The sequence below is a fragment of the Syngnathus acus genome, chromosome 19 (assembly GCF_901709675.1).
Source record: "Syngnathus acus chromosome 19, fSynAcu1.2, whole genome shotgun sequence".
In the NCBI taxonomy this organism is placed as follows: Eukaryota; Metazoa; Chordata; class Actinopteri; order Syngnathiformes; family Syngnathidae; genus Syngnathus; species Syngnathus acus.
Window position 1 is genome coordinate 6,702,431 of NC_051103.1, and position 14,012 is coordinate 6,716,442.

Genomic DNA, 14,012 nt, shown 5'->3' on the forward strand with positions numbered 1-14,012 from the left:
TAATATTGGGCTTTTGACTATCCTTAATAAAGCGGTACATGTAATGACGGCAAGCTACCGCGAGATGGCAGTGCCCCCATTCACTTGTATGTAACCCAGTGTAAAATGAACATGTCAATTTTTCCTTTGTTTACTTGAATGTTTTGTTTGTCCGTGGACAAATATATATAATATGTAATATGTCTTGTCACCGTGGGATAGTAGGAAACGCAATTTCGATCTCTTTGTGTGTCTTGACATGTGAAGAAATTGACAATAAAACAGACTTTGACTTTGATTATTATTATTTTCATTAAATATTATATTATAATTTTAATTAATATTGGGCTTTTGATTATCCTTAATAAAGCGGTACATGTAATGACGGCAAGCTACCGCGAGATGGCAGTGCCCCCATTCACTTGTATGTAACCCAGCGTAAAATGAACACGTCAATTTTTACTTTTCACCAGACGTCCTCTATGTTCAGTACACTACCAAAAAAAAACGGCCGGATTTCCCCGCCAAAATGGCAGAATGGTTTATAACTTTACCCGGTGTTCGAGAGACAATGGTGCGAGCCCCACACGAAGCAGACTTTGAGCTAAAATTTGCATAGTGTAAGACTTGATCAGTTCTCTCGCGCACAAGGCACAAGCTTTACCTATAACACCATTGAGTGTTCTGTCAATGGTAATTTAGCGTTTTTTCGAGCAAGTTAAAATTTTAACGTACACTACCAAAAATGATCACAAGTAGAAAGTCTCCTTTGTAATATATCCTCCTTGTAGCCTGTTCCCAAAAAGAGGAGTTTCTTTGCATCGAGGTTTATGCAAAGAGCTCACGTAATTATATTGTTGCTTTTTGGTGAAGTGAATGAGTGTTCCGTCTGTACGACTGGTCTTTGAATCCACCCCGCTTCAATGGCAGAACGCGGATGAATTTAAAGACATCAAATGAGAATAATCCTTTATAAAAATTAGAATTGACTGACGCAAACGTGAGTTCATGTTTTTATTGAAAACATAGTGCTGACGCCGTACGACATCGGTTTTTCGCTTTCCAAATAAGGCGTGCGCGCTCCCGCGGCAGGGGGAACAAAATCTCACGGGGGAACCAAATAGAGCACAAAACTGGGCTCGCCACGTTTGGAGAGTGGCTCCGTCGCTGCGCTCGAACACCACAGACCCCAGTTAGACTGTTCTAAAACACCAGCTCGTATGCTTGATACATATTAGATGAGGTAAAAAAAAAAAAATCCCGTCATTTACTTCATATGATGTACCGGCACAAAAGTTTGCAGTGCTGAGGACGTTATTTCGAAGCGCCGATGGCCAGGTGGTTGGGCACATTGACTTACATCCGCCGAGCCAAGTCATCCTTCTCCTGCTTGTCCAACGCCGCTTAGCACGCTAGCGCCCCCTGGTGACCCGTCATGACTGCTTTGGTGTACCCTGAAAATTGTTGCTTGCTTTTCATGTCACAAAAATAAAAAGTGAATCGGCAACCATGCTATCAATGCACAATAGCAGTAGGGCTTTTCAGCAGGGGCAACACGGGCGGGCACAATCCTGCAATTGAAAGTGGTTGCCTCTGACCGCTTACTGAAGTTTCTTACTTTGCTTTAATGGTGATCATAAAAAAAGGGCTTGAATAAAACGCATAGTAACAGCCGTCTTCTTGTCTGCTTCAGGCAGAAACAAAACATCCATACACAAATAATTCATTAGAGGGGGTACTAATTCTAACGGCAGCCCTACTAAGTCAACCTCCCCCCCCCACCACCATGTGAAAAGTATACAATTTCCTAGGGGGCAGGGCGCTCAGAAATAGTCTCACCCAGGGAGTCATTCAGTGTAGAACCACCACTGCAAACAATTCATCAGTACTTGTATGCTGTCCTTATTAAAGGTCTTTACTTCACATAAGGTACAGAGAGCAAACTCCAGTCCTTGAAGGCTGCATACTTTACATGTTTCACTTGAAACATGCAGGTCACAGGCTCCAGAGGACCCCAGATGTCACAGGTGACCAATGCGGTACGGTCGTCTGTCACCGCAGCCGGCCGCCGTCAAGCACATGTTGACGGGGCCGCTCTTGGGCGTGGCCCACGCCGGCTGCTGGCACGACGAGCTGTCGGCGCGGTAGCCGTGGGCGCGTGCCTTGCACAGGCCAAAGCGAGCCGCCAGCAGGACCAAGTCGCGGCGGAAAGCACGCGTGAAGAAGGCGTAGAGGAAGGGGTTAGCGCACGAGTTGATGGGGTAGAAGAGCACCAGGAGCAGCTTGGCGTCCGACACGGTGATGAGCGGTCGCTTGAGCGCCGCCGACACAGCGAAGAAGGAGATGGGCGCCATGCACAGGAAGTCGGTGAACACCAGCACGGCCATGCGCTGCGCCACACGGGCGTCGGCGCGGGCCGGCGCGCCAGACGGCTGGCGCACCGCTAGATAGATGCTGAGGTAGCAGGCGCATACGCAGGCGAACGCCGCCATGTTGAGCAGCAGCAGAGACACCACATACACCTGCGACCACACCGACTCCACGTCCATCGGGAGGCAGATGCTCACCTTTGTGTGTGATACGGGTTAGGGATGGCAAAGTTTAGTTTCACTCCAAATCATTGTCAGAAGCTTCAGAACAATCTATTGTGTTGGTCTTATTGGACCTCATGAAATGGCCAGTGTGCGTGCATCTGACCTTGCTGTAGCTGCTGACGCCCATCGTGGGCACGGTGGCGGCCAGGCAGGAGAAGATCCACCCGGCCGTCATGACCGCACAGGCGTGCCGAAGGCGGAACTTGCGGTCCAGACGCAGGGCGTACGTGATTGTGTGCCAGCGCTCCAGCGTGATGGCCGTCAGCGTGAAGACCGACAGCTCGCTGGCAAACACCTGACGCAGGCAATAGGAGAATAGAGAGGACAAAAGAAACAATATGGAAATATATATATTTTGGGGGGTTTTCAACACACACGTGAACTCGTGGCAAATACGCACGGTGAAGAATCCGGCGGCCCCGCATCCCGGGCTCGTCTGCCAGTCGATGGCGTGGTTGTGGTAGTGCCCCCGGGTAAGCGCGTCCATGGCGGCGATGACCAAGAGGTAGACGCCCATGCACAGGTCGGCGAACGCCAGGTGACACATGAGGAAGCGCGGCACTGTCAGTTTGGATGCGCTGCCTGCGTGAGCACACGCGTACATGCGAAGCACATTCTGAGTGTAAATATATCATGTGTAAGATGATCATTGAATCATAAGACAACCATTTTTTTTTTTTGCCACTTGACTCCCACGGCAGCGAAAAGTGTCACCTAACAAGACCAGCAGCACGAGAATGTTTCCGAGCAGAGCCAGCACGGACACCACCCAGATGAGGGCCCGCAGCGGGACGCCGGTCATGATGTCCTCGCAAGGGTTGAAGTCGTCAGGGGCCGGGCTGCAGGTGGCGTTGTAGTCCTCCAAGCAGTGGTCCCATAAGAAAGCCGGGTGCTCACGGGCCTCCGGCAGCGAGCACAGCGGATCCTTGGAACTAAAAGTAACAGAACCACGTAAATGCAATTTTTTCCATCAGTGCTACTTTAGAAGCACGTCAAATACGTGACAATAGTTTGGAATTAGGACACAAATTCATGCACACCTGTTCCTGTGCACATGGCGGAAGATGCAGCAGTGCGACGGGTAGGTGACGCGGGCCTCCCGCATCCTGCCGAAGGCGCGTTGAGGAGGAAGTTCCTTCAGGCCAAGCGCCGACTCGGCGATCAGACTGTGCAGGTTGCCCAAGATGGCCTGCGGGAGCGAGCTCAGCGCCGTTTGGGAAATGTCGCTACAACGGCAAGCATAGGCGGTATGAACGGACGGCATAGCAAAGCGCATTTGTTTGGGTTCCAATCTATACATTGACTCAAACGAATCACGCTTACAGGGAGACCAACTCACTGGAACCCGCAAAGGCGTTTGGATGGATGTGACTAAGTTGCCGGTTGCCTTTCAGCGACCTCACACACACACACACAGAAGGAGAGAAACGTGATTATGATTCAGTTCACATCTCCCAAAATGTGCCATGGTTGTGACTCACAATCTGTGCATCTTTGTGCCGTTGAAGGCGTCTCTCGCCACCGTCCTGATGTCGTTCTTGGTCAGCCGTCTGTCACCACCAAAAAATTGAAAAAAACACTTTTTATATTTGTGTGGCTCAGTTACGCTTAGCGCTACAAACACTTTTTTTTTTAGACAGACATCATAAAAAGAGGATTCATAATAATATCCCCAATTTGCATTGAACGCTAGCCATGCAAAGTAAGTGTCTCACATTTCTCTGATGGCCCTCGTGCAAACGCCGTTGAAGGCGTTGGCGGGGACCTCCTGCACGCGGATGTTGTCATGCAGGTCGCTAAGCAACACACAAAACGCACATTCAAAGACTCGGGACTGTGCGTGTTGATATACGCCAGTGCTTACAGCAATAAGTCAGCGGCTGACCGCATCTTGGAGAAATCCGGGAAGGTCGTGATGCCCGTGTTGGAGATGATCCTGCAAGTTCAGATATGGACTGATTGAGATCTCGGGTACAGAACATGCGGGTGCCCGTGCCCGATAGAGACTCACAGACGTTGCAGCTTGACAAGGTCCTTGAAGGCATCTCTGTGGATGTACGTCAGATGTTTGGACTTGGCGATGGTCCTGGAAGACGCACAACAGCAAAAGTGACTTTCGCTCACTTCACGGCAACGTCGGCAGCAGAACTCACAGCTCGTTTAGTTCGGGGAGATCCGAGAAAGCAAACGCTCCGATTGACTCCAATGCGCTGTTTTCCGAGATGAAGCTGCAGGAAACAAACAAAAGCGGCATCACCAAGCGTGCCGTTTATTTGGAAAACAAGTCAGCCAGACAGGCTTGGCCTTGCGGTTAGATCCAAAAGTTCTGCGGTAGCCTACGTGGTCTCTCACGGGACTTTGTTGTTTAGACTGGAGCTTTGCGACCAGTCTCTGCCTTTTAGAGCTCCTCATGTTCCACAGGAAAGACTAAATACATTTGAGCCAAAGAGATAGTCTCTCACATGCCACTTACACGTCGGCCAGACGAGGAAGGCGGGAGAACGCAAAGTCGGCCACAGTCTTCAAGACGCTGTTGTCAACGATGTTCCTGCGGGTTAGCACAAAAGCTGTGGATTTAGTCGGAATTTTCCAAACAAGGAAGTGGAGGGGTACAAAGTGGTTTTATTTGTGCACGGTGGTTTCCAACTACATTGTCATGAAGACGTGACTGGCACTCACACTTTCCTGAGATTGTGAAGGCCGCTGAAGGCGCCGCCACGGATGGCTCCGATTTGGGTTCGCTTCACCTCCCTGTTGACAGAAAAACAACACCAACAGTGATTCCAGTGTGTGTGTGTGTGTTTTGCAATCAGGGAGGTTCGTCCTTCACGTTTTTCTCCCACACCTGCACAGAGCTGCCTTGACCTTGGAGGGAACACACACATCGCCATCTGGCCAACTTGGAGCAACATTTTGTGATTATGAGCATGCGCGTACGTACAATAATGTTGGCTTGTTCAAATGTTTACTACAAGTATCTTAGCACACATTTTTCCCTCTAAAAAACTAACAAAAAGAAACGTTTTGTTAAGCCGAACATCATTTTGCAGTTTATGTTTCCTGAACAAAACACTTGGTACACATGTTTCATGTGACACTTTTTGATAATTACAAAAAATTAATAAAAAAATCTAATAATGATGAATTAAAATATAAATTATACACAAATACAAAAACCTACTTTTTTTTTTTAAAGTCAATTGCAAACCAAAGGTAAAAAAATGACAATGTTACTGATATAAAAAGTTAAACAATAAGAAAACCAGAAAAAATATTAACATGCAAGGCACAAACGTAAAGAGAAAGTGAAACACTCATGAAAAAAAAAGACTTTAATAGGAATATGTATATATATATTATATAGTGTGTGTGTGTACTCACAAGCATTGCGTGTCGGCGGAAATGCCACTCGGGATGTCGGAGTCTGACGTGCGGACGCGGTGACACGAGCCCACGGCTCGTTCAGACCAACCCGTCGTCTGGACCTGCACCGCGATGACCACCATTTCCATCACCACCATCATCATCATCACCATCAAGAAGGTCATCCCGATCCAATTCTTCCTTGGCGTCATTAACGAAGCGTGGACCTCTAACAAACACTAGAGGAGGAGGAGGCGGGATGAGAGACAAGGTTTGCTGTTTGGGGGCGGGCTTTGCTCACGTCTCTCCTTCTTCATCACCAACTTACAAAGCAAGTAGAACCAATAAAACAAGTTTGAAATCACTTTTGGGCCTTTTTTTTTTTTCTTGGTGGATGCAATTGTTCAAACTTTGTACTTCATCACGGCCCGCCACTGTAAAACAGAAGAAAACAACTTTTTTTTTTTTTCTCCTCAAGGTTGACCAGGCCAAGACAAGAGGGCAGAAGGAAGAGAAAGGCAAAAGAGTGAAAATAAAAGCCAGTTTGTAGCTTCTCCACCTCGACCAACACATTGTCTCACTTGGGTAATATTTTATTTACTCATTAATCTTCAAAACTATTTTTTTTCCATAATAAATTTCCACTTTTAATGTTCATCAAAGAACCGTAACAATAAAAATCAACGCAAAATACTGTAGAAAAAGTGTACACATGTAGAAAATCATAGCATGGTCGATGGGACAGGCTACGGCGGACGCTCAGGTTGGAGAAGGCCGAGAAGGGAAAACCTTCTGGCGAGAACAGGAAGTGGAGGGGGGGGAAAAGAAAGATGGCAGATCAGAGTCAGGGGTCATCGCACACTCACGCACACTCACGCATTGTGTTCTGCCAGCATGCATCGAACTGGAAAAGTGGCGTTGTGGCACCCACACCCGAGAAGAGGCACAGCAGTAGGTTGACTTACAAGTGCGCCAACTTGAATGCTTTTGGGATTTGTGGCCTTGCCTTGACATGCGACTGTGCTTTTCAGCCGCTAGATGGCGACAGCAACATCAGTTCAGTTGCTCACTCTTGGGTTTTGTGCTCACACTTTTTGTATTTTTTTTTGTTGCTACCCACGGGTGCTGAAAAGAAGAGTGGACAGTTTAGACAATTTGCAAATGTAAATCATGGAAGCTTTTTTTTTTTTTTACTAAAATGCACTACAATTCTTTGTGGGTCTTTGTTTTTTTTGTTTTTTTAGTGGGCTGGAATTTCCATTGGATTGATTTGAGCATGAATTAAATTTGCAATTCAAGGTACCACTGTACATCATGTTCAGGGTTGGGGTCGGGGGGGTGAGCAAAAATTAAAAACGAACAAAAATGACAAAAAGGAGGTTAGAGCCAATGCGTCAACCCAAGTTTTGTCCACAGGCTCCATGGAGGACATTTTGTCTCTTCCGCGATTGTATTTGTAAGATGGTGGCACTGTCTCCTCCGCCTGTTTGCGGTACAAATCCACAATTTCACGTGCAAGGACAAACAACTCCTCAGAGAGTCAGAACTTCCGTCATCTTCATCATCCTCGCTGTGGTCTTCTTTTGAAGAAAGTGCAGGTCCTCATACAGTATGTTACGTGTGTAGGTAGCATGTAAAGTCTCCCGGGGGGAAAAACTCGCCGCACATTTTCTGTCCCACACAAAGCATCCGGCGGCTTTTGGCCTCACCCTGATTTCCCGTCCCGTCGCTCGTGTGCTTGTTCCTTTTGTTCTTGTTGATGGGAAGATACTTGAAGGGGCTGGCATGATTTTTTTTTTTGGTGCTCCCACACACTTTCTCCGGTATGTGCTTCATGCCCGTAAAGGGAAAAAATGTCCATTGTTGACTTTTGAAGGAATCCAGTAGGAGCAGAACTTAAAAGGGTCGCAATCAGTCCCAGAAATACTGCGCGAGGCTGACTTGGATAACGCAAGCAACGCTCATCCCCATGATTGGGCCAAATTTGAGCACCTTTCCTCTCTTTTCATTCCAAATCAGCGTTGGGCAGATTATCAGACGAAGGATTAGAGGGATTATCTGCTGCTTGGAAAATTGTAAATGTTAAACCTGTTCAATATTTACGATCACAATTCCACATGCGCGTGTAAATTACGGGCGGATTAGAAGGAATTTTTCCCTTTTTTCCCCAAAAGGTGTGAATAATTACGCATCTGGCTGGCGATAAGTCCCGGCCGGGTGTGCCCCGACTTTTCTCTCCCGGGCTCTGCTTTTGTGCCGTCATGTCTGCGGAGCATCTGGAATGGTATGCAAGGGTTCAGAAAAGGGGTCCGGTCCCGAGGCTCTGCGCTTTTTCTTCATTTTGTCCCTTCAAAGCAGTCCGCGGACGTCTTTGTGCTTGAATGTGTGCGTTGTTGCCGTGTGTGTGAGTGTGTGTGTTGGGAAGAATATACCTATTTATGTACATTGAGCCTTTAGTTGAGTTTTTTTGGGAATATATATATAGTGTGTATATATATATGTATATAAAGGTTAGACGTAGTACTCCTTGTCTTTGTTCTTCTTGTTCTTGGAGATCTTGGTGATGCCGAGCGGCTTGTCCTTGGTGCTGCCGTTGGGCTGCGTGGCCGAGTTGCTGATGTAGTTGCGGCTCTCGTCCACGTGGTACGAGCCCTCGTCGCGGTTGCGGTACTTGTACATGGCGTAGAGCAGGATGAGGATGCACAGGGCCGCCGCCGCCACGATGCCCACCACCATGCCCGTGGTGCTGCTGCTCTCGCGCACCACCTCCGACGGGCCGGGGAACACCTTCACCTCCGGGAGGGGGGGGCGTGCTGGCGAGTGGGGGGGAAATGGACACGTCAAACACAGTCGTACGCTCATTCGTTCCAATTGTTCAAGTGCAGCTTTACAGACGCCACGTCCGCTCCGCAGAGCTGCCAATCGGTGTTAACAAATGATCTGGCAGGACCGCAGCACGACTACAAAATGAGCCGCCGCCGGCGCCACCGCGTGCCAGCGCATTAAAGGCCAAATAATCTGCATGCAAATCCTCTCTGGGTGAAAACGACAGGAAAGGAAAGCGGAGAAAAGACGACAGGAGGCGCGAGAACGGGATACACCAACAAGAAGCGAGGCGGGTGGGTGGGCGGGCGAGCTGTTAGGTAACGCCTGCGGGCACAAACTAGCAAAAGCAGCCTGTGAATTATTCATGGTGGCAACAGAAAAGAAGAAAAAAGGAGAGAGTGAAACAGCGGACATGTGCGTGGCGATGGGAGTGGCCTTCTCGGTTGCCGTCTCACCTGAGCTTGGGTCACACGGGTCGATGTCTTCGTCGTCGCTGGGGCACTCGGCCGATGCCACCAGGATGTCGTCTGCCGACTAGTGAGAGAGCGAGAGAGAGAGCGACTCAGCATTAGCTTGGAGCGCAAATGTGGCCTTGTTGGCACGGTGTCAACATGAACACGCAACGGCCGTGCCCCACTTTAACGCTCAGCACTTCGAACCCGCATTGATCTGTCCGCTCCTGTTGCCATGGATACGCCAATTTCAGGCTGCTCCTCCAAAAAAAAACAAACATTAAAACAGATGCTGGGTGTGGTTTGAGTGAGCGACGAAGCGACGCAGCGTTAAACTCGCCGGGCGTGAGAATTTCGCCGCGCGTGTGGTCACGCCAGCGCTAAATTAAAATTGGATTGTGATGCATTGCAGTCGATGTTGGCCGGGATAAAAGCGAAAGAGGCGAGTGAGTGGCACGGCTGAACAACACATCTCGTCTTCTTCAAAAACACGCAGTCTCTTTCTTTGCAAGCTGTCAAGTGCTGGAAATATTTGGATGAAAAACAAACAAGCAAAAGCCAAACCACTGAGCTTGCCTGTGCACGTTGGTTTTTTTTTTGTCTGGTGGCAGATGGGTTTCAATTTTGTGACCCCTTCATGCCCTCTCTGAGCCCCCCCCACCCTCACCCAAAACAAAACACCATGATGATCTGAAGCTCTCTCATCAAGAACGGAAAGCAAGCCGAGACAAAAGCAACTCAACGGCTTTTGTTGTTAGGTGAGACTAAAAGTTGAGCACACGTGCATTTAAAAAAAAAAAAAAAAAAAAAAAAGCGAGCTCTCTACCTGAGCGGTCGAACAATGCCAGCGACCATCCGAGCCTCCCTGACCAAGTTCACACATGGTCACTCCACTTTTTTTTTTGATTGGTTGCCAGCCAAAGTCACGCCGCCATCGCTCCCGTGGATGTGCAGCAGGAGGATAAACTCCAAGGAGCGCCTCCGACGCCACGAAAGGAGAAAAGAAACGAGCTCTACTCGCGCAGATAGTGAGATAGGAAGCCGCAGCCAATCGCCGGCCGGGCTCGCTTTGGCAGAGTGGGAGGGGGGGGGGGTGCGAGAGGACAACGAGGGGGAGGGAGAGGAGGACGCAAATGAATCAATAATGAGGGAAAAATTTGAAAGTCTGAAAAGTGGGACCAATTTCTGGCATTTCTATTTATTTCGTGACAAACTCCAAAGAAGGAAGCTTTGGGTAAAAGTGGCGCTGGTGTGCTCTAAGAGACGTGAACGCCAAACCTGTGTCTGTGAGCCTCGTGCATCCACACTGCAACAGGCGCCCCCCCTTCCGCTTTGCTCTTCCTCTCCTGTCATGCATTATTAATCGTTTTTCTTTTTTCTAGCTCTCATCATGGCAGGATAGAAAAATGTCTCTCCAGATGGCACATCCAGTCTTCAGTTTCACGCTGATGCCGCAATTGTGCTCGCTCCACCTTTGTGTGTGTTGCCTGGCAACAGGCTGCAGGAGCTGCTTCGAGTTTTTTTTCTTCTAGCGGAAGCGATTCAGGGGGAGGAACTCACTGCAGCACGGCGAGCATGCGACCCAGATCTCATGGCAGCTACCTGTCGATCACTCCTGCAGTTAGCGCTGACGTCAGCGCCGAGACTCGGGTTAAAAAATGGGTAAGCCCGCCTGGAGATTGACGGATGACAGCGCTGTCAACCGTGCGGCGCCGCCTTTCATTATTGATGCCCGAGGCCAAGCTTGCGGCGTTCCATTATTTATGGGTGAAAAAAGCCGGCAGTGGGTACACAGAGGAGTGCAGCGATTCCACCGAGAGTGGGTGGGAGCAGCGGGGAGCGGGGGCTTGCTATCGCCATGGCAACTTGCAGAGAATTTCAGCCAAACCGTGCCGACGCGCTCGACATGCGCACACAGATGCATTTTGAGAGCGGCGCTGGTTTTGATTGAATCTGACCTGCTGCGTGGCGCCCAGCTTCCTGTTGCTGGCGGTGGTGGTGGTGGCGACGTCCCCGGCGGCGGGTGCAGAGTCGGAGCGGTTGGCGGAGGCGCCGCCGGCGGCGGAGGCGCTGGACTGCGGCGTGATGGAGGAGGAGGGCATGTCGCCCACCAGCCGGGCGCTGCCTTCCACGCGGATGTGCGCGTGGCCCTCGGCCGCCATGTTGAGGATGCGCAGGCCGTTGTAGTAGAGGCCCGAGAGCTGGCCCTGGAACATACCGGCGCGCCGCTCGCCGCCGCCGCCCACGCGCACCGTCGTCTGGCTGTTGAAGATGGTCAGCTGGCGACCTACCCGTTGGCACGCGCACACACACGCAGAGAGACACAGGCGCACCGGGGGGGAAAGAGGACACGCACGCAAACACACAGTCACACACAAAAGCAAGGTTTGAGTGTTACACAATCCCGCGCCAACACACCCGAGCCATGACAGAGGATGGCAAAGACCAAGCCGTGGGCGAGAGGGATGGGGGGGGGGGGGGGGCGCCGGAGGAGTCGGATGGTTGCCGTGGTGATGACAGACAGACAGAGCGAGAGAGAGAGAGAGCTGGACAGATGGGCGGATGGACGGACAGCCCCGAGAAGCATGCACAACATGGTCAAGTGCTGTTAAAGGGACTAGAGGCTACGTGCATTGCTTGCGTTGAAGACGAAGGAACTAAAGCCGCTACGTCAAGTTGGTTGCGTGACACAATTGTCACATTGTTATTGTCACATTATTGACCTTGCACCTTTTAACACTTTTATCAGCATTTAATTCTCTCCATCGTCCCTTTAACCTGATATTATCAGATAGATACACACTAACAACAGGCACTACAGTTATTACACAAGTATTACAAACTACAGCTGCCCAACTTTTAAAGACTTAATTATGGATTTAGAGTTTTAGAATGTTAGTCGATGGTGCACAAGATAATAAATGTAGATAAATATATCTATATGTAAAGTCATATTGAATTGTTTTAAAGCTTTTAAGGAATTTTAATCAGGGTTTTTACCTTTGTCGAGTAGCCAATCGTCAACTACTCGACCGAGCCGATAGGGGATTCGCTGTCTGGCGATGGCCAGGCGCTCGTTATCAATGTTGCCTTTAATTTAGAGATGAGAACACAGTAGTAATTACGCACATCCCAAAATGGTGGCACAGGAGCTGGATACAAAGAGAAGAGCAATGAAAAGAAAGTAAGGGTCCGCTCACGGTCGGCGCGGGGGCAAACGGGCTCGGGACGGCGGCATAGACATCAAATAGACCGGACGCCGCCGACCTGCCCGTAAACTCACGTTAGGCGACGGATTCAACTTCAGGACGCCGCGACCGAGTTGACACTTCCCGTTGAGCTATTCTCACACCAAATATTGATTTGGTTTTTCTTGACCACCATTTGTGGATTTTCGAAATCACATTTAACTCATTTGGATTGCATTCATTTTGATAGTCAAGTTGTCCTAATGATTTTTTCTTTTAATTTCGGGATATACGTATATATTAAAAACAAAACGTTATCTGCCTGTGCTGTCGGACGAACGTACTGTAAATGAATGGAATAAAATCGGCTCGTCTGATCGGTGCCTTGAGCAGGTCCAGGTCCTGGACAACGTCCATTCATGTTTACATATTTCAAAGTAGCACCTCCAAAAGCGAGAGTCAAACGCTCACGACAACCCCTCTTTCGCCAACATGGCGGCGCGCGTGTATTTGATGTCTATGGCAAGGAGTGCGCGGCAGCGGCGGCCGCGTGGCGTGGGTGCCAATCGACAGGCGGCGGAGACGTTTCCGGCGAGCGGACTCTTACTCTCTGTTCATTGGCTTTAATCTAAAGAGACATTTCAGGGGTTAACAGATCTGCAAGAGCACAGGGAAATAAGGTTACAGCTTCTGTCTGGCTTTGCTTCTTCCATGGTTAACATGTACAGGACACACAGCTCACAACAACTAGCATTTAGCATCGGGTTTAGACGACTACCTTAAGATTTAACACTTTAAATAGAATCCAACAGAACAAAAGGGAAGAAGAAAACAAACAACATTTGTTCCTTATTTTTTTTCTCTCACTAGTTAAACATAGGACATGACTTTTAAACGATATTTTTTAAATGTCTCCCCAAAATGCACCAGCTGTTATTATTCTCTTTTAATGGTTAGAGAAAAAACACTTAAATTAAAGATGACCTTTTAACACTATTTAACAGAGCTAGCTAGCATAAACAGGAAGACTTTTATGGTTTAAAAAGTTTCATACCAAAGAGCAAAGGCAAATATGCGGGCGCAGCGAGTTGGCGCGCCGGCCCGCCGCTTACCTGAGGGGTAGCGCTCGATGACGGGCAGGTCGTCCAGCTGCAGCGTGGCGTTGCCGCCGCTGCGCGTGAAGCGCACGATGTGGTACTTCCCGTCGTTGACAAACTTGGAGCTCTCCTCGATGTTGATGTCGTCCGTGCCCACGTTGAAAACCACGCGGATGTTGCCCTTGTCCTGCGCAAAAACACGCGGGCCGTTTTTACACTCGCCGCCCGTCGGCAAGATTTGCAAACAGGAACGTACTATCTGCAGCTGAAGGTAGTCTCCCAGGCCGGACGCGCTGTCCACCCGCAGCAGGACAGCGTGTTTCTGCTGCGTGCTGAAGCCCAGCGCCAGCCGGTCGGCCCGGGTGCTGGGGCGCTCGTTGGGGGGCCACGTGTAAACCACCACGCCGCCATCACGGCCGAAAATGTACGTGGTGCCGGCTGGTGGGGACCAAACGAGAGATCGTCACCGACAGACAGCCCTGGCGCCGACAGCGGGCGGGCGGGCGTGCCGAC

At 49.5% G+C, this 14,012-nt stretch overlaps 2 protein-coding genes across 26 annotated transcripts in view; both read right to left on the minus strand.

The window, feature by feature from the left end:
* Positions 1 to 1,586: 1,586 nt before the first annotated feature.
* On the minus strand, positions 1,587 to 6,373 carry fshr (follicle stimulating hormone receptor). Of its 2 annotated transcripts, none has more exons than XM_037278786.1 (15): positions 6,302 to 6,373; positions 5,955 to 6,175; positions 5,253 to 5,324; positions 5,047 to 5,121; positions 4,727 to 4,801; positions 4,585 to 4,659; positions 4,438 to 4,509; positions 4,289 to 4,369; positions 4,055 to 4,123; positions 3,897 to 3,971; positions 3,614 to 3,799; positions 3,288 to 3,505; positions 2,974 to 3,155; positions 2,677 to 2,868; positions 1,587 to 2,546 (listed from the first exon to the last, which is right to left on the minus strand). In XM_037278786.1, exons 2-15 carry the CDS (start codon positions 6,146 to 6,148, stop codon positions 2,001 to 2,003), a joined length of 2,112 nt encoding a protein of 703 aa, XP_037134681.1. In that variant the 5' UTR covers positions 6,149 to 6,175; positions 6,302 to 6,373; the 3' UTR covers positions 1,587 to 2,000. The 2 variants fall into 2 exon arrangements, with proteins under 2 accessions (XP_037134681.1, XP_037134680.1); XM_037278785.1 differs by having other exon boundaries at positions 6,265 to 6,373.
* Positions 6,374 to 7,737: 1,364 nt separating this feature from the next.
* Positions 7,738 to 14,012, minus strand: part of LOC119138514 (neurexin-1a-like) — a 36,000-nt gene continuing 29,725 nt past the window's right edge. For 17 of the 24 annotated variants that reach the window (XM_037278610.1, XM_037278609.1, XM_037278611.1 and 14 more), the window contains 6 exons: positions 13,756 to 13,937; positions 13,515 to 13,686; positions 12,215 to 12,304; positions 11,173 to 11,501; positions 9,218 to 9,296; positions 7,738 to 8,749 (listed from right to left, as the gene is read on the minus strand). In XM_037278610.1, coding sequence (XP_037134505.1) covers positions 8,448 to 8,749; positions 9,218 to 9,296; positions 11,173 to 11,501; positions 12,215 to 12,304; positions 13,515 to 13,686; positions 13,756 to 13,937 — 1,154 coding nt within the window. In that variant the 3' untranslated portion in view covers positions 7,738 to 8,447. The remainder of the gene's footprint in view (positions 8,750 to 9,217; positions 9,297 to 11,172; positions 11,502 to 12,214; positions 12,305 to 13,514; positions 13,687 to 13,755; positions 13,938 to 14,012) is intronic. The other 7 variants (XM_037278628.1, XM_037278626.1, XM_037278632.1 and 4 more) reach the window with 1 other exon arrangement.

Excerpts from the sequence above, each read along its gene's own strand:
- fshr (XM_037278786.1), bottom strand. The coding sequence starts at position 6,148 with ATGACGCCAAGGAAGAATTGGATCGGGATGACCTTCTTGATGGTGATG. Across the intron at positions 4,802-5,046 it reads CTTCCTCGTCTGGCCGACGT|CTTCATCTCGGAAAACAGCG; the intron begins GTAAGTGGCATG and ends TGTTTCCTGCAG. Across the intron at positions 4,124-4,288 it reads ACGAGGGCCATCAGAGAAAT|ACGGCTGACCAAGAACGACA; the intron begins GTGAGACACTTA and ends TGGTGGTGACAG.